The 24968-nt window shown below is 40.4% G+C and overlaps 2 protein-coding genes across 2 annotated transcripts in view; one reads left to right on the forward strand and one right to left on the reverse strand.

Moving 5' to 3' along the window:
* The window catches only part of LOC146455968 (mediator of RNA polymerase II transcription subunit 23-like), a 43208-nt gene extending 42531 nt beyond the window's left edge, over positions 1-677 (reverse strand). Inside the window, exon 1 of the mRNA XM_085093585.1 lies at positions 537-677. Coding sequence (XP_084949711.1) covers positions 537-584 — 48 coding nt within the window. The 5' untranslated portion in view covers positions 585-677. The remainder of the gene's footprint in view (positions 1-536) is intronic.
* Positions 678-737: 60 nt separating this feature from the next.
* LOC146455969 (uncharacterized) lies at positions 738-18205 on the forward strand. Its single transcript, XM_085093591.1, has 10 exons — positions 738-780; positions 868-931; positions 2482-2531; positions 3331-3821; positions 5024-5193; positions 11327-11525; positions 12328-12429; positions 15012-15242; positions 16305-16528; positions 17362-18205. The coding sequence occupies exons 1-10, from the start codon at positions 761-763 to the stop codon at positions 18097-18099; spliced, it is 2289 nt and encodes a 762-aa protein (XP_084949717.1). The 5' UTR covers positions 738-760; the 3' UTR covers positions 18100-18205.
* The last annotated feature ends 6763 nt before the right edge of the window (positions 18206-24968 follow it).

Consider the following 24968-nt stretch of genomic DNA (forward strand, 5'->3'; position numbering starts at 1 on the left):
TAGACAACCAATAATTTTCTTGTGATGTATAATAAGAATCATTATTGGTTCTAAATTACACAAATAGGTCTTTCTTTGACAGATCTTGGCTACTTCTTAACATCCTATAGAATGCAGTGCTGGAAATAATTTCCTTGCTTAACAGAATGCGCGTCCTTCCAAATCTTTATTTGACAGTGAATCAAGTATCAACCCCCACAACCCGTGGTGGAGAATGTGCGCCATGGGTAGTGCTTACTGCTAAGCAAAATCAGCTGGTTATTACGACCGCAAATGGCATAATTATGACCCTTTCAAGTCAAGAAAGCGCCACTTTCCTTCAATAGCAATTTCATATAATCTGAATATTTTTTGATACCTAAACAGAGTTTCAGTTGCCTTAACCCCGAAGTGGGGAGTCCCTTTATGATCACTAACAAACGTTCGAACGTGTCGAATTTCCCGCTTTTATCGACAAGACAGGCGGAACATGTAGCCGTGCTTGTGTGCCACAAGTATGGAAACAAACCCCCATAATTCAGCAAAGACTATCATACCAGTGCATCTTCTAAGATGTGTAGCAGTTTTGCCTTGTGGCTTTCCATGGCATCACTCAGTTCCTTTTAAGGGTATTTCCTGTATTTCCCTCCTTTATCCATGTGCCGCCATCTTGGAAAAATATCTACCCAATCTCTTTTGTCTGTACTCGGTGGGTGGACTGGGATGGCGTGAGTCACTTCAGTGGGTGTACTTGAAGTATTTATTCAAAGTTCAAAACAAGATGGCGGCAGGGAAACGTGGGTAAGGGAGTTGTGAGGTTTTTTTTCAGGCAAATCACAAATGCGTGTTATGTCTAGACCGTAATAAGTGCTTCATTGAATGTTGCAGGTTAAAGCTACACTCAATAATAGAGAAACTCTCGGAACAGTGCGAGAGAAAAAGTCCTTTACCTGTAAGTAAGCTTACTGTTTATTGCATGCAAGCGGTTAATAAAGGGACGTAAGCTTACTTGCGTCAGAAGTTTAGCGTGTGTGAAAAGTTGTGTTTCGTGAATAACAGAAATTTATTTTGAAGGAACCGTTCGTTTTGAGATCAGTTTTTTTAAGCCAATTTAGATTCGAAATGGCTACCAAGGTCGTATTGATAATGCACTGTTAGCTATAAATACAGTGTAGTAATCCGAGAAGTAGCGGGGAATTGGACTTTTAGGTGCAGGACAACGTTGTCAGGTTTCCTGGAAAATCATTATCGGAGATCGGGGAAAGGGGATCGCGGATATTAGTTTTAACCGAGAAAAGAAAAATAGTAAAACTGCAAATGCATTCAGTGATTAGGTGATCATTATGGAGATTGGATAATTCTCCGAATATTGTGCTACATTCTCAGGCTAATCAAGACGTTTTTTACGTTGCTCAGATTTAAAGTGTAGTGTAGAATTTAATAGCATAGAATGTTCCCTGCACTGTTATGGTCTCTTTTGGCAAAACTGAGCTTGTTCAATTGATAATTCATAATCCAATAACCCAGTTAGATTAATTGTATCCATGGCTTATTTTATTTTAGAGAGTGAAATAATTATTGCTTAACATTAATTTTTTTTTTGCAAGAGCTGTTCTTTTTCATTCATGCATGAAAAGTCATTAAAATTAAAGCCTACGAGAGACAAATGGAATCAATAAAATCACGTGCAGTATTACCAGGACAGGAGTTAATCTACATGTAAAACTATGCAAATTTGGCACTAAATGTAAACATATACATGTACCAGATCTTGCTTGTTCGCCGCCAAACAAAATTTAGCAATTTCTCTGTTGACATATAATTTACAGTGACAAAAGCAACAAAGATGAAATGTTCATCTGTTCGATGGTTTCTATTGAAAAAAGAATTGTTCATGAAACTTGTATAAATGTTTAGAAGTCTAGTATTGAATCTATTGAGGTTTTCGCATTGAGCACGGTGTGCGTGTCATTCAGGCCAACAGACTGTTTACTTGGTGGAAGTTGTGTTTATAAACAGCCCAAAATTGTGAGAAAAGTTTTTCCCGCTATCTATAAAAACATGAGGTGGACCACAGAACAGTTTTCCTAAACATCAGTAGGAGGGAAAAACTATTGTTTAACATTTCATTTTACGGTGTCAAACTTTACCATTTGTTGCCACATATTAGGCTGCATACATGTCTGTTTTCAACATGTTAAAGCTTCTAGTGTTAGGAAAAGGGTAAAATACAGGTTTGGATAAGGCCTGTTAAACATCTGCAAAAGCAAAATGGATTCATCAAGGAATAAAAAACTTGATAGAAAGGGAATCGGCTCTTCAACAATATAGATTGGTCCAAACTACTGCCCAAAGTGAACCAATATAAACTGATCTTTGATTGATGTAGCAAAATCCTGGTCATCTATCTTATATTACAGTTGGAACTATTCAGGATCAATCCAACTAGGAATTTTTCAAACCCTCTATTAAGCTACATATACATATTAACATATTTTTCAGGATGATGAAGGTGAAGATACCCTGACCTCTGACGTTTCACAAGTTAAAAGGTGCAAGATTTTACTCATTTATTTTTTGTTCATTTGTCTTTTATTTTTTTGTTTGTCTATTTATTTAGTAGTTAACATTAAAATTAAAAAAAAAATGAATAAGATTTGCTGGTTGTGACCTTCATGACATAAAGAATGAGGCTCTTTCTTGTACGGTAAAATCAAATAGTCTAAATAAAAGCAGTGAGGAAATTAATTTTATGAAAAACACAACACTCCTGAGTTTTACAACAGACATGTTTCGGCAGTTGCCTCTGCCATCTTCAGTGTGAAATGAACTTGTAACAGGTAACTTGTAACTTGTAACTCATGCAACCTGGAGGAAGTCATCCCAGGTTCATCAGTACTGCTGCAAGTTCATGTCTCTGTGGCCAAAAGTCAATAATATTTTAATGTGCATAGACCATAGTATGAAATGTCAGCAACTTCCTACCTTTATCCCACAGGGTGTGTGGGGAGAGAGACTGTTGGGAAAATATTTGACCCAGTCTCGCTGTGTTGCCTCCTTTAATTAATGTAACATCTCCCTTTGTAGTTGACCACCTTAAAGTTTATAACATTCCATTTGAACCAGTTCACAGTTAAACACTATTTAAAATCACTCATACATGTAGCATACAAGTGACAGTCTTCTGTAGATGACTACATGTACTTTTATTATTTCTTCATCCTGAGGGTATTTTTTGTGTACAAGAGATTCAACAATGATAAATTGAAATTTGACTTAAAGAACTTGATATATTAGTTTACAGTTATTCATGAGAATAATCTGAATACACTGCTTGTTATCTTAAACTAGAAAACAAAGGAAAGGAAATGGAGTTAAGAGAGTTTACAAAGAAGTATCATCAAGATCAGATTCTGAAGATGGATTATCAGATGAAGAAATTGATGTAGAAAATGTGGATGAGGAAAACCATACAGATGAGGGCATTTTACATACAGATGTTACAGGAAGGAGTGCTAAGGCTCATCTCAGAGCAGGAAAGAGAAATTCACAAAAGATACTAACCATAAGACAGCAGCAAAATGCTGAAAGAAAAAGTTCATACAGTAAGAGTAGGTTACCAACAAAACTGAAAAATGCAAAGTTAGAAGATAATTGGTCAAAAGCATTTAAAGATACTGGTAGTAGTGGGTCAGATAAAGACTTGGATATTGATGTAGAAGCATTTGTGAACCATGTTCCTGTCTTAGAAGATGTTGATCAAGCTGTGTCATCATCATGTCCTTTCTGTTCTGTGTTGTATGAAGATGTCACTCAACACATTAAAGATTGCCATAATTCAGGTGAGATCACAGTTGGAACCTTCCTTTATGGAGACTCTCCCATGGAGATACTTACATTCTCCTTACTCTCTACACATAGTTAGTAGACTAGTTAGACTAGTTTGTGTTTCCCTATTGTTTCCCCTGTGATCACAGAGTTTGACTGCCTTGTTCGTTTGTGTTGAAATCTTAATAATATAAATTTAAAGCAAAATCATTGTGGAGTGAGTACATGTATATGAAACCTCTGAGCGGGTGAGGGTTTTTTCGCCGAAAAATTAGTTGTTGACAAAAAAAAACAGCGAAAAAAATCACAGGACAACATTCTTCATGTCAAAACAAGTCTGTATGTAAAGAATTAGTGAGGTCCTGTGAAAAATAATTTCACCAAAAAACAATATATGCCCCCTTTTGTGGGAATCTCTTCAGTTGATAGACAAGTCTAATTCAAACTTCCACATGTGCAGCTGTAAGCAACCTTGGGATGATGTTCAAACCCCTATTTATGGTCTTTGGCCATTTTTATTGCCTCTACAATGACCCTGATCTATTTCCTTGTCTTAACCACTAATACATCCACTCATTGACAAACACCTCACCACAATGGTCTACAAAAAAATTACGTTTGCGGTTTAAGTTAAATAATAACATTTTTTAGTAAAATATAGCATTTTCCTTGCAACAAATGCTTGGTAAATAAATAAATATTACACTTTTTATACTACATTCTTGTATTTTTCCTTCTATGCGCATATTCTTTCCTTTTTTTTTTACATGCACTGTATAGAGGATATTACATGGCGGCTTGAAGATATGAATTTTATTTTGAGTGGTAAAATATGGTTTTCAACCCGAGAAAATAAAATTCATATCTTCAAGCAACCATGTTATTTTCTTTTTATTATATAGACAAATTTATCGCTTGCCATATTCCACCAACTGTTTGCATAAACAGCCATGAAAAAGTGGGAAGTGACATCATCAATATCCTCACTAGTGAGAATATGGAAAATACACCACTCAGGTCCCCGATGTAGTTTCGTATGAATTTTATGAGTGGTGTATTTTCCAGTAAAACTCTTGTGTCTATATAATAAATGACTGTAACATCTGATACATGTATGTATTTTTATGTGATGAATAAAGACTTTTTTTTAAAATTTATTTTATTTATTTCGTTTATTTATTTAAAGGAAAGTTTGGTTTTGTTTTCTATTTGTCAGAATGTGCTGTTGTGGGTCAGACTGATGATGATGATGATGAGATGTCAGACTCATCCTACACACCAGATAATGCTACAGACAGTGATGAAGATTTTACTCCTTACAAGAAAAGAAAAGCTAAAATAAATAACAGGAAAAGTGCAAAGTTAGAACAGCAACAGGACAAAAAGGTGAGGGGCATTAAAGAAATTTAGATAATTGGTTAGCATTTTTAGGAATCAATAATACATTGTAGTCAGGCTCATCCCATACTTTTGTCTAAATATTTGTGTTCGTGTATTCATTAAAAATGCATCCATGTTGAACTTCCTTTCTTTTCTGAATTTCTTAACCTCAGAGTTTCTTGTCTGCATTTCCTTACGGTGCCAACCACAACTTCTACATATTATTTATCATAGGCACTGGTTGTTGCTATGGTAAGATTCATGCAAATCTTCAAGCACAAATACATGTACTTTAACACATGAATGCAGACATGGCTCCTTCTCATGACAAGATCACATGGACTACAGTTACATAATCTGAGACAAAGGGAAATAAAAATCAAACTGCCTGGATAATTTTAAACCAAAAAAAGATGTTGAACCATATTATATACATGTAGTCACAGAAATTGGTCCTTTTATCTTCCTCTTTGTAGGATAATGTATAATGTATTGGTGCATTGTTTTATTACACTATTCTAAACACAGAAACTCACTTGAGCCTCATATTTTTGGGATCAGGCAGTTTATTGAAATCCTACACATACATACATGTAAACCCGGAAAATGACCACCGGTAATTCTAATCTAGAAATAAACTACAGTAACTAGAGGCCCATCATAAACCTGTAAAATAAGATTACAAATACAGTACATAAAACAGAAACGAAATGGTAAAAACATACATATAAATTACAACAAAATCATAACTGCCATGGAAGAGAGTGGGTGGGAAAGCTAAAATTGATAACTTGAAAAAGCGAGTTCTTAGACTGCAAATGCTAAATCATGCCTCAGTGAATGATAATGGCATGAGCTTACTCTAGTACTTAAGATTACATGCTTGGCGTGAAGCAATACTTAGTGATTTTACCCTACATAGCGGAATTTAATTGGATTGCTATAGTCTTATGACTTACATGCTTTGTTGTTCAATTGCTAAAAAAATAGACTCTGTACCTGTGCCTGAACCCACTGTGAAACTAATGATGGGTTGTCATGTCTAGATTCATATTAATAGTATTAATATTCAACGTTATTATTACCATTGTTATGTTATTCTCTTAAAATTACTGTTTGTAATTTCTGGAAAAGACTAATCTGAGGAGTATAATTTAGCTTGACAGTTTGATAAGAAATTGCTTAAAATTCACTTAAATTGAAGGGCTGAGAGCAAAACCGACCTAAAGGCATTTCAGATTGCTTTTTGTTGTTTTGGCTCAGATTCACCAGATGTAACGATACCGGATTGTGACATTGTTTTGTGACACTAACTTGCGTGATCTTGATATGATAATTATAGTAGTGTAATCGACACCTCTGATTACCCCACGTATATCGCGTGTTTATATAAAGTACTTTATTGATTCATTGTAACTCTCAGAACACAGAAGCCTGCATTAAACTAGGAGTTGACTAGCACTTGCGTCTCTCTCTATCTATCGTTCCGACGTACGACCATAAAACGTTACATGGTGTCAGACAGAACCTGAACCACGATGCCGGCAGGAGGGACATCTGAAGAAGCTCCAGGAGAAGCTCCAGAAATCTTGCCCGCTCCGCCTGCACAAATATTCATGCCTCCTGCAAACTTGCCACCGCCAAAAGCGCTTGTCATGGACGACAACGTAGCCACAAATTGGAAAGCGTGGAAGAAAGTGTGTTCACGATATGAAATCGCCACAGGAATTTCTAAACAGGAGCCACTGGTAAGAGTTTCTACGCTCTTGTCAGTTATTGGAGAAGATGCCACGAAAGCCTTCGATGCCTTTGAATGGGGAGAGGACGAAGATGAAACCAAAATAGAACACGTGCTAGCAAAGTTTGACGCATACTGCGAACCGCGAACACAGGTGATCTACGAACGCTACCGATTTAACAATCGCAAGCAAGAGCCTGGCGAGAATATAGCAGCGTATCTTACAGAGTTAAGAACAATCGCTAAAAACTGCCAACACGAGGACATTACCCCAGAGGAGATTTTGCGTGACAGGATCGTTTTAGGAATTCGAGACGACAAGATGCGTGAGAGACTGCTTCGATACAATGATTTGACACTGCAAAAAGCCGTCGATCTTATCAAAGCAGCCGAACAAACGGAGCACCAAGTGAAGCTGATGGGTGCAAGCGCAAACGTCAATGCGTTGAAACAGGGTCGCTCGAAAATCAACAGACCGTCGATGCCATCGCGTGCAGCAAACAGCAAACATCAAAAACAGACATCGCGTGGTAATTGCGGCAGATGTGGAACGTCACACGCAAAGCAAAAATGTCCGGCATTTGGTCAGAAATGTCACCGATGTGGCAACATGAATCACTACCAATCGCTTTGCCGAAGCAAGACTGTTGCTACCGTGCAATTAGATGATGGACCTGATCAATATGAAATTTGCACCGTTGGAGAACAGCCCAGCCGTGCGAACAAAGCCCTTGTAAATTTGCACGTCAACCGACGACAGGCCGGAAATGTAGTCCGTTTTCAAGTGGACACTGGATCCGAATGCGATTTATTACCACTCAAAGTGTACAAATCAATCACTGGAGATGACACTGTCGAAATGCTCAGGAAATGCAACAAATCAATCGTTTCCTACACTGGTGAACGAAAACAAATCGCCGGAAAGATAAACCTCCCAGTCTGGCATAAGGACAGAAAGAAAACTCTGACTTTTAATGTTGTAAATGGCGATTATCAGCCTATCCTATCACTCAATACAAGTATCGCGCTTGGAATCGTCACGCTAGCCGATTGTGACGTATGATCGCTCACGATATCGCCAGAAAGTAACACGATCCTTGAAGAATACAAAGATGTGTTTGAAGGACTTGGAGAACTTCCAGGCGAGTACAAAATTATCACGGACGAGAGGGTAAAACCGAAAGTTCACCCCCCGAGGAGAGTACCAGTTGCAGTACGCCCACAAATCAAGGAAAAGTTAGACGAATTAGTACAGCGAAACGTCATCACACCAGTAACAGAGCCAACAGAATGGGTCTCAAGTATGCTGGCAGTAATAAAGCCGAACAAAATTCGAATTTGTTTGGACCCAAGGGATCTGAACGAAGCGATCAAGCGAGAGCACTACCAGATGCCTACCATAGAAGAGGTCGCTACTCGACTTGACAAAGCTAAGCTTTTTACAGTGGTTGACGCAAAAGACGGATTCTGGCAGAAGAAACTAGACCGCGAGTCAAGCTACAAAACGACGTTCAACACTCCCTTCGGACGCTACCGTTGGCTTCGCATGCCCTTCGGTATCAGTTCCGCTCCAGAAGTATGGCAAAGAACCATGCACGAATTTGTGGAGGGACTTCAAGGCGTAGAAGTCATTGCTGATGACTTTGTTATCGCTGGTTTCGGCGACACCACTGAAGAAGCTTACAAGAGCTTAGAACAAAATGAGCGATCATTCTTCACAAGATGCAGAGAATGGAACTTGAAACTGAACAAACAGAAAGTCAGTCGTGCTCAAACAAACGTACCATTCATGGGGCACCTGCTCACTCCCGAGGGACTCAAACCCGACCCCCGGAAGATTGAAGCGATCGTTGCCATGCCTGAGCCAGAAGACGCCACAGCACTTAAACGTTTCCTTGGAATGGTGAATTACCTTTCTAAGTTCATGCCGCATCTGAGCGAAATGACAGAGCCGTTGCGGAGATTAGAAGATAAAGACGTGGAGTGGCAGTGGATGACGCAGCACAGTATCGCGTTTAATACTGTGAAGAAGTACCTAACTGAATCTCCAGTACTCAAGTACTACAACGTGAATGAAGAAGTTACCATTCAGTGCGACGCATCTGAAACAGGTCTGGGAGCTGTCCTCATGCAGAAAGGTCAGCCAGTGTGTTACGCCTCAAGAGCGCTCACAGACACTGAAACCAGATACGCCCAGATCGAGAAAGAGCTTCTTGCCATCGTATGGTCTTGTCACAAGTTTGACCAGTATCTATATGGCCGAGACATCGTACACGTCGAGTCTGACCATGAGCCTCTACAAGCCGTATTCAAGAAGCCTATACAGCAGTCACCGAAACGACTACAGAGAATGCGCATGGCGTTACAAAATTACTCTCTGGACATTCATTACAAGAAAGGCCGTCTAATGTTCATTGCAGATGCCCTGAGCCGTGCCTACAGGCTTACAACCGAGGACGCCCAGCACGACAGCAGTGAAGTACGCGCCTTACGAGAAGTTCAGCATGAAGATGGACTTTCTGTATCGCCCAACCGACTACAACAGTTCAAACGAGTCACAGCAGATGACCCAGAGATGCAGCTACTCATTGGGGCGATACACAAAGGGTGGCCATTATGTCGAAAAGACTGCCCTGCAAAGCTTGTACCTTACTTCGACAGCCGAAGCGAGCTAGTTGAAGATGGTGGACTGGTTTATCGCGGAGAACGCCTGGTTGTTCCTCAATCGCTGCGAGCTGATATGCTAAAAGAAATCCACAGGTCGCACATAGGAATCGGTGGATGCCTAAGGAGAGCCCGGGAGCTACTCTACTGGCCAAGAATCAATGCGGAAGTCAAAGATTACGTTTCGAAGTGCAGCGTTTGCCAGTCATACCAGCCAGAGCAATGCCGAGAGGAACTCCAGCCACATGAAATGCCCAGTCGCCCATGGTCCAAAGTTGGAGCTGACATTTTCGAACTTGGACCACAACAGTTCCTGATAATGGTGGACTACTGGTCGAATTACTTCGAAGTACAGGAACTGAAACGAATAACGTCAGCAAGCGTGATCCACGCACTTAAAGTCCAGTTTGCCAGACATGGTATTCCGGAAGTCCTGGTTACAGACAACGGGACACAATTCAGCTCGTCTGAATTTGCGAATTTCGCCGAGACGTGGAGATTTGAGCACAAGACCTCAAGCCCACGCTATCCTCAGTCGAACGGAAAAGCGGAGAACGCCGTGAAAGTTTGCAAAGCGCTGCTGAAGAAAGCACGAGCCGACAACAACGATCCTCTACTGGCGTTCTTAGACTGGAGAAACACCCCGTCAGAAGGTTTAGGAACCTCACCAGTCCAACGTCTGATGGGCAGAAGAACACGAACGCTGTTGCCAACCCACACCAAACTGCTGGAGCCAAAAGTAGACAGCCAGACAGGAGACAAGTTGGCAAAGCGCAAAGCCACACAAGAGCAGCGGTACAACTCGAAGAGTCAACCGCTAACACCACTACAGCCAGGTCAAGCGATCAGAATGAAACTCCCTGGTGAAACTAAATGGTCTCTTGGAAGTTGTGTGAAGATCCTTCCAAACCGCTCGTATGAAGTAGAAGTTGCCGGTCGCCCCTACCGTCGCAACAGGCGTCAGCTCAGGACAACTGCTGAGACACCGCCACCTCCTTCTGTCGAAGAAGATCTTTCGCACGATCATCCACAGACTGCAAAGCCTCCCAGCACAAGTCAAGACACAGAATTGGCTATCAATCACAACCAGCCTGCTGTCCAAATGCGGAGGTCCTCCCGTATCAAGAAACCACCAGCTTGGCATGAGGATTATGTCATGAACACTTAACTTTAAGAAAAGGGAGATGTAACGATACCGGATTGTGACATTGTTTTGTGACACTAACTTGCGTGATCTTGATATGATAATTATAGTAGTGTAATCGACACCTCTGATTACCCCACGTATATCGCGTGTTTATATAAAGTACTTTATTGATTCATTGTAACTCTCAGAACACAGAAGCCTGCATTAAACTAGGAGTTGACTAGCACTTGCGTCTCTCTCTATCTATCGTTCCGACGTACGACCATAAAACGTTACACCAGAGTTTTTGCATGTGGCTGTGAATTCCTTCTGGAAACATTGCTCCAATGTTTTATCCACTGCTTTGCACTTTGTTTTGTGATAAAAAAGGAAATCTTGCCCATAATCATTGGTTTTTATTGCAAACAAAGCGCAAAGCAATGGATGAAACATTGGAGCAATGTTTCCTGAAGGAATTCAAGGCCACATGCAAAAACTCCGGTGTATCTAAGCTAAAACAAAAAAAGCGATCAAAATGTATTTAGGCCTGTTATGCCCTCAGGTCTCAAATTGTGAAGTTAAAACAAACTCTCTGGCATTTTCTTTTTCAGACAGCTGATGAAAATTACTCTGAAGGTGAACTTTGCATAGATGTGGACAATGTAATGAAGACAGGTTCTGTCGTGAATGATATTGATTGTCCAAGTGTACAATCTTCGGCTGTAATAAAGTTACCAAACTCAACATGTGGTCGACGTTTCACGACTAAAGATGACTTTACCAGCCACACTGCCACATGTAACAAACAAGGTTTGTAATACCTTATTGTAGCGATTTAACCAAATTGCACTAATAACACTTGGAAATTAATTTCCAAAATGCTCATTTCTATCATTTTGACCCCAAATTCTGATTCCTGTACTTAAATTAGGTAGGTTCAAATATATAATTTACAATACTTCAGTTAATTCTCCCTATCAGTCGCTTGTTGTTCAAAGAGTGGCTAATTTTATCCACTGGATAGATCGCTATGCGGCAAATAAATGTGTGCAAGAATTTCTCCATAGCCCTATAATTTTTGTATAAAAAAGAAGCATATGTCTATTTTAAGTATAGGATTATGTGGAAAACTTGCCAGAAGCGTTGTTTGGAGTACATTTGCACCGCTGGATAGTGACTTATCCACTGGATAGTTATCCAGCCTTTGAACAACTGGGGCCAGAAGTCTTGGAAACATCAATATGCACTTTTTCTTGATAGAATTCAAGAGACTTACATAAAAGAAGAACCTACTCTCACCTGGTTTCTTTTTTGTACAAGACTGAACCAAGTCAAGCAAAGCATTTGTGGTTATGAATGAAACAATTCAGTAAAGTGTCAGTATTTCTTTGTGCAGTTCTTTTGTGTTTTCAAGAAAAGTAATAAGTTATTTCTTGTTTGTTTAGCATTTTGTGCATGCAATGTTTCTCATGTGATAACAAGTCTCTTTCCCAAAATAGAGCTTATCTGGTGTAATTTCTTTTTCATGGCAAAAAAGGCACTGATGCTAGTCTTTCTGAAAACTCTTCAATTATTGTTTACTGATCAGTGTAATGTTGCTTTGTGTTTGCAGGCAGTGGTAAGGATATTCCTAAATTCTGCTGTGGCTGCCAGGGTTGTGGAATGAAATTTTATCGTTGGGATGAATTGAGGAAACACTTTGATGAGAATTCAGGTAATGTTTGCAAAAGAGAGAGCAATTCTACATTTCCGTGCAGTAAGTTATTTATCATGAAACACAGTGGTGGATCTGGAACTTTGGGTTTAAGGCCCGGTTCATACGTCGAACTTTACATGAGCCGAACCTAATCATTTGGTTCGGCGCATGTAAAGATCGACGTATGAATCAGCTAGGATCGACAGATTTGTATTTGGGTCGACCCGCCGTTCTATTCGACTGCGCCAGTCGAATAGAACGGCAAAAGTTCGACTTCGATTCAGACGTCGAACTTTTCATGTGCCGAACCAAATGCATACGTTACGTATAAATGATATAAATTATATCTATCCCAGAAAATTATATAAATTATATCTATCCCAGAGGTCTGTGCATTCCATCGACTTGGCATGTGCTCAAAGGACTTCATTCTGAACAAGATGGCGGGAAAAGAGGAATGTGCTTGTTCTTCTTGTTTCGAAACAACTGAATATACTTGTCTGAGATGCGAATCTTAAAAAAAAAAAAAAAGAATCTTTTCTTGAAGTGCACACGCACTTCAGACCGACAGAAACTTTCCAATACAGGCTATATCAAAGGCGAAGCGTCAAGACTTCTCAGAACAAAATCTTCAAAAACAACATTGGAAGAGAACATCACTCTATTCAAACAGAGATTACGCAACAGAGGTTACCTCGATAACCTTATAATAAAACTCTTTCAGAAGTCAACCTCCGCGAAAGAATGTCGGCACTACAAAACAAACTAAAAACCCGCAAAAACATTTTGAGGTTTGTTATGGAATATCGCCCTTCTGTGCCTAACCTAAAACAATTCAGATGAGTAAATACAGGAGCCATAATCAGGGATGGAGGTCCACGGGGTCCACGCGTCCCCATGAGTTGTACCAAAAATAATCTATCTTTAGAAAAAATACCCCCCCCCCCCTCCTCATGTGGGCACTGAGGAGATATTTCCTGGCAGAATTTTAAAATTTGGACGCCATTTTCAACGGGTAGAAAAAAATTTCAATTTCTCCACGCGCGATCCTGGCCGTTGACACGCGTGCGCGCACGCGCGTATGGCGTAATTTTTTTCTAAAAATAGATTTTTTTTGGTTCAACACATGAGGACAGGCCCACAAGTCAAAATGGCATCTCGTTACGGTCTCCATCCCTGATTATGGCTCCTGGTAAATGACACTTGATAGAAAATCTGCCTCTGCTAAGGGAGATCTACAAAGACCCTTCCTTACGTTCGTACAGAAAAGGGAGATCTTTGAAAGACGTACTCGTAAGAGCAAATTAGCTTTATAGGTCATATTCTTCCTATCTCGACCAGTAGGAGCCGTGTTTGGCCTGTCTTTATTATTTTACCAAACAAGCTCTTCCATGTCAGAATTCATCTTTCCCGCCATTTTGAATCTTGTTGAGTAAAAACAACAGCCGCTGACCACGAAAATCTACTTTCTCACTTTAGCTTTAATTAAGTTCGACTTGAATTAGGTTCGACGTCTGAATCAACTGCCGAACTTAATTATTTGGGTCGACCTTAATAGGTATTAGGTTCGGCTCATGTAAAGTTCGACGTATGAACCGGGCCTTAGTGGCAGAGTAAAATGTTTGAGAATTCAAAGTACTTTGACCCTCCAGTCCTCGCAGGCCTCTCTGGTCCCTTGTCCAGATTTGCTACTGACAGAAATGTTTTCCAAGTGTCTCTATCAATGTTTGGCGAATTTGGCAGCTATACCAACTGACTCACCAACCAATCAACCAATAAAACAACCAATGAAGAAACTAGTTGGCTAGTTTACTAACTACAGTCAACTCCATTTATTGCGGACACCCTCGGGACCGTGTGTTAGTGTCCTTAATAGGAGGAGTCCGTAAAAGTGGGAATTTATTTCAGTCAAACGTCTGTAATTTATTTCGTCCGGGGATTTAGCTCAGTGCTGTCCGTATTATCGGGGTGTCCATAATAGCAAGGTGTCCGCATTCCGAGAGTTGATGTAACCAACTGGGCTACCTAACGAACTACTGTAACTGGCTGGCTATCAAACTAATGATTTGACAACATTTATACAATGAACAAATTAACTAATGAACTACATGTAATGTTTAAGGCTCCCATGAAACTAATTTTTTGCAGCATTTACTTGCTTTGAAAAGGTTTTGTTACACTATTGAAACCCATTATTGAAACAGGGAGAGAAAGGGAATTGAAGGCAGGGTAAAAATGTGGCAACCTTCCCAAGAGAATTGACGAGGATTTTAGGCAGGCACGTGTTTGTTTTTGCAGACTTTCTGCCGGTAGTTCCGAGTAATATATCTGTTTACATCTGTTCACAAAGAAAAATATACTGAACGTGTGAAAAGTTGTTCCATAATTATTATTGAATGCTGTCATACTAACCTTCGAGTCATAACGTGAGAGTAACTGCCGGGTACAAGTGGTAGAGTCCCTGTCAAAACGAGACAGGAATTAGTCATAATGGGTGGGGAGGGTGGAGTTGAAAGAATCCAGAACCGTAATAATGGATGAAAATGACCGAGAATAAAGTTGCCTTGGTAAACCTTGTGAATTTACCAAACTTTTCACAGACTGTCGAAAGCTGTACCAGTGTGATGAATGTGATCAGATTTGTATGACGACCAGTTTCCTCAAGAAACACAAGCGTATTCACGCGAAACAGCCCAAAAAGGAACCTCACAAATGCTCTGTGTGTGATGCTAACTTCACAGACAAGGCGTATCTGAAGCGGCACGCTGTCAGGCATACTGGGGTCAAGGAATTTGAATGTGATGTCTGCCACAAGATGTTTTCTCATCAACGTGAGTGCATTCCCTCTAAACACAATAATCTTTACTCTTTAACGTGTTTCCTATTTCATATCGGTGGGTTTTTGTTTTCATCACGACAAGGTATTCTTAGTATAGTATCTTGAGATAGTTTTGACTTGTATTTGATAATCATACGATAGGCCGGCTTGGTGGATACGTTCTGTGTGGTATGCAGATCTGCAGTTCGCCACAGGAAACCCGAACGATTTATACGTTCAAAGTTTACTTGCGGTCGGAAGTGCTTTATGCTAAGGTAGATGTTCGTATTTTCCAAGTCCTTTGCTTGTTAAACATATCGACTTAGCTGTGTTTCAGTGTCTCTTTGAGTCAGTTTGGAAGGAACTTCATCTGAGCAGAAACGATATCTTCACAGGTACTTGAATTAGACCTATGACAGGGTATGACTTCAACCGCGCCGAAAACTCTAATTCAATCAAATCCCTACGTAAAAGCACCTTTCGCTGTAATGCAGATTCTTCCCAAAACTACGCAAAACGCCGGAAAACGGGTTGAAATAAAGCTTAAAGGCTGTAAAGCCTGCGGGCCGGGTCGTGGTCGGAATACGAGTTTGTATAGCGTTTGAATTTCAAACAAGTGTTATTTTCAGCTTCTCTACCAGCAGAGTATACTTTTCCGTTAAGGCTCAAAATAAGTGAAAGAACACTCTCTTAGCAGGGAAATTCTCAGAGCTCTCACTCGGCTTTGCCGCAGCAAGAAAGAAGAATCTGGAAACAAGATTGGTACGACACGTGACAATCTAACGCATGCGGACTAGGTTTGAAACCCGTGCTCGATGTTGATAGAAGTATTTTTTCGTCAGTGACACAGGCATACTCGGAAAAAAGAAAATCCGAGTTCTCCGAACAAGAGTTGTTCACATTCTCCAGCCTAAAGGTCCCTCTTACTGACCGAAGGAACCGATACTGCTTTCGAGTATCGAATACCTTTTTATCGTTCGTATTGGTATCGGTGTAGCCTTATAGCAAGGCCTGTGAACTGACTGACCAACTTGCAGTTGATGTTGTAACAAGTGTTTATGAATTGGTTTGTCAGGTACACTGAGGGAGCACCGGAGGAGGCACACAGGCGAGAAACCGTACAAATGTGAATACTGTGATGCTGCGTTCAACCACTCCTCCGGTCTGAAAACTCACACCACTAAACACACGGGCATTCGTCAGTACAAGTGTCACACCTGTGGCAAGCTGTTCGCCAAATCCTACGGCCTCAAGATGCATTCTGTTTCACATTCAAACGACAAACCTTTCGTCTGTGAGGTGATAATTGTCTTGTTGTGTTGCTTGTTGTCTGTCACAGTCAGACCTTTTGTAAGTGGACATGTTCACAGTGATCAAACGCAAAGCTTCCTGCAGTTGCAAAAAGGTTGATACACTCTCACCGAAATAAGTATTCTCCCTACATAACGCGATCAGGTTGAAAACGTAAAACAGTTCACCGCTAGTCTGCCCCCCTCCCTCCCCTCCCCCTTTCAATGCTGATGCTGTCGGTTCAGAGGTAAACATAATCCCTAAAATCGCGTAACACTGATGATGGAGGAGGGAGGGGCCGACAAGGTCAAGGAAATGTTGAAAATGACGCACTTTACCAAGGGATCGTTTTTTGGAGACATAATCGAGATATTCCAAAATCAATTAAATATATTTTTCTCCCAAAACATTGATAAGAATTCGATTCTTTGCTTTGGCCATATGGATATTTTTCGTTACCGTGCAACGGATACAATTTGCATTCAATGCATTCTTTTTTCAGAAGACAAAGAATAATTTATGTTCCAAATAAACGCGCCCTAAGACTGTCTCAACTCCGTGTAGAAATGCTTGTGACGTCGTTTCCAGATTCCCTTACAAACGTTATGAGCGTGAACTTCGTGTGAAAACAATGCAAAAATTACTGGGAGATAGCGAATTTCACACCGAGAAAAACGATGTCTTTTATGTCCCGTGATTGGCCTCTTGCTCATATCACGAATGTACGTTTCTGCGCCGCAAATCCTCGTGAACCCAGTGCCTGTTTATTAATTCATTTAATTTGTTTGGGAGGGGGTGCTTAGTATGTATTTGCTTAAGTATTTGTTTCGTATTTCTTTTAGGTGTGTGGAAAAGGTTTCAAACGACCAGATCACTTTAAACAGCATAAGATTATTCATTCTGAAAACAAACCATTTAAATGTGATACGTGCCAAAGGACCTTCAATCAAAAGGTTTGCCTCAGAAAGCATCTCCCTTGCAGAGAACACGAAAAGCAACAGAAAAAGCTACAGAATTCTCTTGCTAAACAAGGTAAAACTCAAAACAAGGCTAAACGATCGAGAAAACGATCCACTGGTGAACAAAAACCGGCTGGCTCTGATCGTAAGGTTAATTCACAAGAATGTAGTGAAAGTCATAGCAGGGATGATGTTATTACAGCCGGGTCAGACTATTGCGATGGTTCAAACGATGTTAATCTGGCTTCGTCAATTGACACTTGTCCGAATGAAGGCTCTGTGTTTTCTGGAAGTTATTCGCCGCCCTCATTTGTTCGACCGACATCAAAGTTAATTGATAGTGAGTTCTACTCCGACCACACTGAAACCACGTATCCACACGAGAGAGACATGAGCAGTTTGCTTACCTTGCATCACGCCATGTTCAGCTGTGTTGAAGAGCCTCTTTCGCTTGACTCATTGCCTTCTCTTCCTTCACATGACACGCATGCGTTATCTGAAAGACCGCTGGGCCATGACAGCTCAACGGACCTCAGCTCCGTGATGCTGAGCAGTACGATGGCTCCAGAGAACCTGGGCTCTATTGTTGAAGAGACAAGTTCATTTTTTGGACACGAGTGAACAAAATTTGAATTCCATCTTTTGCACTTGCGGAGTTTCATTTTTAATTGTTACAGTTGTGAAAAGATTAATTGAAAAATTAAATTATGAGGTTACTTCTTATCAACTGGTTGTCGTGTTGTTACATTGATTTTGATTGATTTGATTTCACGCGAGGTTTTCTTGGGAGGGGTGGGGAGGGTAAGGGGGTTTGTGTGATATTTTCGTTTACGATTTCGTAACACTAACATTATGTGGAGGATTTAATTTTTTTTTTCGGTTTAGTTATCGGGCAACTGTAACAAAACTGTAACAGCGCAAATGACCAGTCAGCGGTATTGCAGCTGATTATTGTGTCATACAAAAGGGTTTTTTTTACGAGTTAGTTTCCAATTTTTTTGAGCGTCAAAGCTCGAAGAGGTTTTTCTCCGGGTGCTTCAGTTTTCGCCTCTCCCGATAAACCAACATTCTAAATTTCAATTCGATTCGGAATCTGAGGGCTACAGGTTTGGCATTCCTTATAGACTGTGAAGTTCCACCGTCGTTGAAGGGGCTGTGTCATGGGGATTTTTGTGGGTTGAGAGTCAAAACGGCGCTGAAACTGAACTAAAAACTTTCCTAGAACACTAAGACAAAGATTTCAAGTGACTTTCGCAAAGGAAGAACAAACATAATTAAGCTGCGCCTCGTTTTTCAACCCATTTCTCGATGTTTGGAGAGCAGATGAAACACTGATTGTGTTTGATACATTACTATTAAAACACAAGAGTAAGAATTTTTTCTGGTAAAAAGTGATAACATTCGCCGCTAAGTATTACTCTATTATTTAAATTACTGGAATTGCTAAATCCAGACCAAAATTCACAGCGTGGGAGACTTGGCAGGCCGACAAAAAATCAGCTTTATTGAATCAATCCCAGGCGCTGCCAGAACATCACTCGAGTGCAGACCAGACCAACGAGACAGAAAGTAGATTTACAATGTTTGAACTTCGATAGTATTTCGAGTGCTGTTAACAGAGTTAACAAAACGGAAATTTTAAAAGGAGACAACTTCGTTTCCGTTTTCTCATTTGTCTCGTGTAAAGCGCTCCTGGGTTCGTTAATTGTTCGGTACACTCGTGTGACCATTTTTTAGCACTCAAAGGTGTGTTCCGTGCTTGGCTGGAAAAGGGCAGACTCGTACCCAGTCGCTTTTTACGTGTTTTGTGGAGAGAGAAGATTAGATACGAGAATGGATTGAGGCGCGCGGGGTGGAGGGAGAGAAAAGTCGGCCCCTAGAGCATGCGCAAGGGCTAAAACGATATAATGACAGAAGGATGACTCGTGGTCAAACGGCCTGTAGTCTTGGAGGTACCGCTAATCTTGGACTCCTTTTACCTTATTTCATTCTTACAATTGTTATTGCCGTTTTCCAGAGAACGATTGCTCCTTCGATGGATTATTGACATTGTTAAGGAAATCAGGTCGTCACTTGAAGAGCTCTGTGAAAGCCGTTGCTCGTTTTCCGTTTTTTGCCATTAACTCAACACTTATTACCGTGCCATGTAATAAAAATGTGCCACTTTTGTTACTACCACAACTCGGGTGCTACCTTTCGCCTCTTGATGTCCGGTGACATCAATCCTAGCCCTGGACCGGTTACTGCTTCGACTGCTGGTATGATCAATTGCCTCGTGATGAATGCCCTAAGCTTAAAAAGTTATCACAAAGACAGCCCAACAAACTGGCAATCCGTGTGTAACCTCCATCGCTCTCATGACCTGATGTACGCTGAAAACTCTGACGTTATATGCGTCAATGAGACATCAAGTAAACGAAAATATCAGCAACTCTGAAATGTTGCATTCTGGTTTTACAATATTTATGAGAGATCGGTATGATCGGGGTGGTGGTGGAGTTCTTATCGCAATCAAAACAGCCACCTTCAAAGCTGTCAAAGAATTTAAACCTGAATCGAAAGCCGAGCTGCAACAGCTTGAGATCATTTTTGCCGAAATTACTAGGCTTACTGGTCAAAGAATTTTATTCTGTTTTTGCTATAGGCCACCCAATGAAGACCCAAGTTGGATGGATGTATTCGATAATTTTCTGCGTGAAGTTTGTGACCAGTTCGACAATATGGTAATTTCGGATGATTTTAATTTGCCAGACATTCTCTGGGACTCCATTGACAGCGCATCGGGTGTTAACGAACTAGCCTTTATTGAAACCCTTCACGACCACCTCTTGACACAACTCAATGAAAAACGCACTTGTGGCAACAACATACTTGACGTTGTAATCACGAGCGTGTCGAACCGTATCACTGTAACCGACACTGATTGTTTCCAAAAGATACGAGGTTTGTTACAGACCACAGCGTCATTATTTTCCAGTATAACACTTTTATAAAAGCCCTACGAAAAACCCTAAGATTTGTCTACGAATATGCAAAAGGCGACTTTGGGGGTCTGCCGTCAGCAATAAACCTCTCTTCGATCATAGCCAATGACGATATAAATACTGATTAGCATCAATGGAAAGACACGTTTCTTGCAGCGTTCTCTTATTACCAAGAGGCTTAAGGGGCGGAATCCCATAAGTTGGATGTCTGGTGCCATACTTAATTTGATCAAGAAAAAGGAATCTATAAGACAAAAGCTCAAATTATCTCCCTCGAGCCACCTAAGGGAGAAGTTAAAAAAAACTTGCGCAAAACAATGCACATGCTGCGGAACAGCCGTGATGAGTTTCTAGGTTCCATCAAGTCCGACCTCAACACAAACCTAGAGCGTTTTTGGTCTATATTTTGTAGTTGAATTCCAAATCGCATACAAATCCTGATCGAGTCTCGACGCCAATATCAGCCAGAACATTCGCTGACCCAGGTAATTGTACGCCGTCAAGATCTTCAGCTGAAAATCCTCGGGAAATAGCCAATCTTTTTAACTTCCTCTTCACATCAGTTTTCGCCCATGACACCCCCTCCCCCCCCCCCCCCTTCATCTGAAAGCGTTGCCAGTGCACCAGCCTCTCCTGATATCAATGTCGGAATTAACGCTCACGGTTAGCGAAGTCCAATCCGTGCTCGAAGCCCTTAATGTCACGAAAGCCACAGGACCTGATAAAATCCCGGCGAAACTTGTTAGGGAAACAACCTCTGTGATTTTACCATCTCTTTGTAAGCTGTTTAACAAGTCATTTTAAAAGCACTAGTTCTTTCCCCCAGAACTGGAAGGAAGCTAACGTTGTTCCTGCTTTTAAAAAGATTGAGATTGAGTGCACAGAGAATTACAGGACCATCTCCTTACCCGGTCACTGGTAACCAAGGTCTTGGAGCGATGTATATTTAACACTTCAAAGATAGACTGAGCTAGACTGTAGGAGGTGGTAAGAGATTGTCAACATGGATTCATTAGAGGGAAATCATGCATCTCCAACCTTTTGGAAGTTTTGGACCACGTGGGCTCCCTACTAGACGACGGAAAACAGGTGGACATGATCTACATGGATATGTCTAAGGCTCTCGATAAGGTGAACCATGGCTGCCTGCCGCAAAAGTTGCACGAGTTCGGATTTGGAAGCAGCGTCTTGCAGTGGTTTAGCTCTTTCCTGATGGGTCGCTACCAACGTTTGACAGTGCTGGTTGAAACCTCTGATCCTCTGCCTGTCAGCTCCGGAGTACCTCAGCGTTCTTTTTTAGGCCCGATGTTATTTCTCATCTATGTAACTAACTTGTCCGGCCGGCGCCCGATTCGGTCCTGACGAGCTAGGTTGCCATGTTTGCCGATGACACAAAGATGCTGCGTACCTACAAGCATACTTGCTTGCTGGCTAGTTGACAGACATCACACTTACAGCTGGCTTGGAGTTTCATTTCTTAAAAGTCTTTTTCGCTGGGAGTGAAGAGCGGGTATTTTTTCTCAGGAACGTTAAATAGTAAGCTAGATTGACGTAGGGACACTCAGCTGGTGTTAAGTGCAACATACGATTCATTTTCTCTAAAAGGGTCGTTGGGTACTCCTGCACAAGCAAAAGTGTCAAGTTGAAAAAGGAGATTTTTTATCCATATGGTTATGCTAGCGCTAATGTCGGGCCCGATTTGACGTCGATTACAAGCGGTATTAGAGAGATTTAGCTTTGCGTTTACGGCTAACGCCAAACGGGAAACGTCAAGCCGCTGTTTGTTCTAAAATCCATAAACTTGTGTTTCTCGTACTCACTTCTCTCTTTTTCGTGTTTGCTCGATAGCTGTCGCCAACTGGGTGGAGATAAACTTTAACCTTAGGCAGAATGTAATCGTTTGCTTCTTGAACCTGGATATGATATTTCAGCATCACGTTTATTCTGAATACCAACAACCAAACAAGAGAAACGTCGCTACCCTGCACGATTTATGAAGTCGTTTAATTCGAGAAATCTTCTACGAGGCACAGCGGTAAGTCGAAGCCTCCCAAGCAATACGTAGAACAAATAAATAAGATCACTTTTAATTTCATCTGGGACGGCAAGTCCGCGAAAATTAAAAGAAGCACAATCATAGGAGAAAGAAGGAAACGCGTGACTTCGCAATCATGGAGAAAGCTTTGAAAATTGCGTGGATTTAAAGAATCCAAAACGAGGTACCCTCCTCTTGGAAAGTTATTCCTGATGTTATGGTCCAACAACACGGTAACCTCTTTTTCTTAACCAGATGCAATTACGATCCTAAGATGCTCTCGCTGGAAAACCTTTTCCCTTTCTACCGTTCAATTCTGTTGTATCGGCATGACTTCAAAAAGTCGCAGAAAAATGAAGCAGACTTTAAAAATGAAATTCTTTGGAACAATCGCAATATTTTCATTGATAAGAAACCGGTTTTCTACAAAAGATGGTTTTCCCACAGCATCGTCTACGTATGTGATTTATTGAACAGACACGGAAATCTCTGCAGCTACTCTGAGTTTAAGACTTTGTATAACCTACAGGTGCCCTTTACAACATTTTATGGTTGCCATTCCATCTTTGCGGAAAAAAATCATAACTCCGCAGGATCATACCAACGCTGAAGAAAACTCCGTGACAAACTTGTCCACTGGCTCTATCTACTCGTCAATCTTAACAGATACATTTGAACCACCAACCTCCCAGAATAAAATTTTGAGACATGGCTTTACCGAAAAAACACTTGACAAAGTATACCAGTTACCGTTTAAAATTACAAAAGAGGTCAAACTAGTGATGTTTCAGTATAAAATTATACAAGACATACTACCCACCCAATTTAGCTTACACCGCGATGGAATGGCCGAAAGTGACATCTGTCCTCTGTGCAAAAATGAGAGACAAACCCTATAACACTTGTTCGTCTTCTGCACCGAAGTGCACTCCTTCTGGGATACATTTCAAGACTGGTGGCTACAAAAGACCCATGATAAGCTTTCTTTAAATCAAAGTAATATACTTTACGGCTTTTTCAAAAAATCTTCATATTGGCAGGCTTTAAACTACTCTATACTCATAGCAAAATACCACATCTTCTGTACAAGCAAAGGCGGAGGTGTACTGAGCTTCCAGAGCTTCCTTTTACGACTTTCCGATAAAATTCAGACTCTACAACAGATTGCTGTCGCTAATAAGTGTTTGTCAAATTTTAGCCGACTTAGATGGGCAGTTCTTCTTCCTTAAAAATTGCTTTATATAAATATATTTTTTTCTTTTAATTTAGTAAGAATCTTTAGCAGTTGCTTTCTAGCTTGATCATTTTCAGTACGGAATCAGTGTAAGATTTGTAAAAATTGTATTTGATGTAAAGTAATGTTTGTTAGTAAAAATAAGAAAAAGTGTTCGCTAAAAGACATAGCGTTATTTCTGTAAGTAGTGTGGACATTGTAAGCACTTATAGTTTTGTAAGTATAGTAAGTATTGTTAACAATGTAGATATAGTTATTGTGGTTAGTACTCTGTGTATTGTAAGTAATGTTAATAGTGTTCAGTATTGTAAATCTCATGTCATGTATGCAAATAAAAATTGTTAAATAAAAAAGAAAAAAAAAGTCGAAGCCTCACGCGCGTCGCGTGGAAAATTTGCTGCAACTATCCTGCGAAATTGCGCAGGCTATCGCCTCATACATGGCCGACGAGGCCGTAGGTCGGGCTGACTAAAATCAGGGGATATTTTTCAAGGTTCAGCAGGATAATTGTTTTATTATTCAACACACTGATAATTAACAAAGCACAGTTTTATTGCAGAAAAGCTACAAGAGACGATTTTTATTTTGGCAATTTTCTCTCCGACACGCGAAATTACGCTGACATCGTAGGATATCTATTACTTGCGGACGACGAATATCGAGTTCACCATGACCATATTTGGGCAGTGTTACAATATGTTGAATAATAATCAGGGTCCAGCTGTTCCAAGCCCAATTAAGGTGGGGGTACACGTGAATTTTAATAGAATTTTAAGAGGTTTAAAGAAGGGATAAAAGAAAGAAAATTATTTTTGGAACACCAACAGACAGTTGCCCCCAACCCAAGAGCATTTCAGGTTGGCAGGGGACTGTTTGGGTGTCCATATATCAATTTTTAACTTCAAATTCTAATTTGTAAACTACATCAAATCTTAACTATTTCTCATTTTCTCTTGCTATTCCTTATTTCTCAAAATTTTACCACTCTTTTGAGAAAAACTATCTCCTCCCAAATATACCTAAAAATCACCAAAATATTTACAAAACACCCCAAAACATTGATTTCTGTTTTAAGGATAGGGTTTTTGTATTGCTTGAAACGAGAACGAGATACTTCCATGAGATACTTCCATTAAATCGATTTTAAGCGGCGTGAAAAAGGCTTTTACGTGTACCCCCGCCTTAAGCTAATCCTGGTTTAGTGAACTCTGGTTCAAGTTTATTACTAATCAATAAA

The sequence above is a fragment of the Pavona decussata genome, unplaced genomic scaffold (assembly GCF_977016875.1).
Source record: "Pavona decussata unplaced genomic scaffold, jaPavDecu1.1 SCAFFOLD_262, whole genome shotgun sequence".
In the NCBI taxonomy this organism is placed as follows: Eukaryota; Metazoa; Cnidaria; class Anthozoa; order Scleractinia; family Agariciidae; genus Pavona; species Pavona decussata.

Excerpts from the sequence above, each read along its gene's own strand:
- LOC146455969 (XM_085093591.1), top strand. The coding sequence starts at position 761 with ATGGCGGCAGGGAAACGTGG. Across the intron at positions 15,243-16,304 it reads CAAGATGTTTTCTCATCAAC|GTACACTGAGGGAGCACCGG; the intron begins GTGAGTGCATTC and ends TTGGTTTGTCAG. Across the intron at positions 16,529-17,361 it reads ACAAACCTTTCGTCTGTGAG|GTGTGTGGAAAAGGTTTCAA; the intron begins GTGATAATTGTC and ends TATTTCTTTTAG.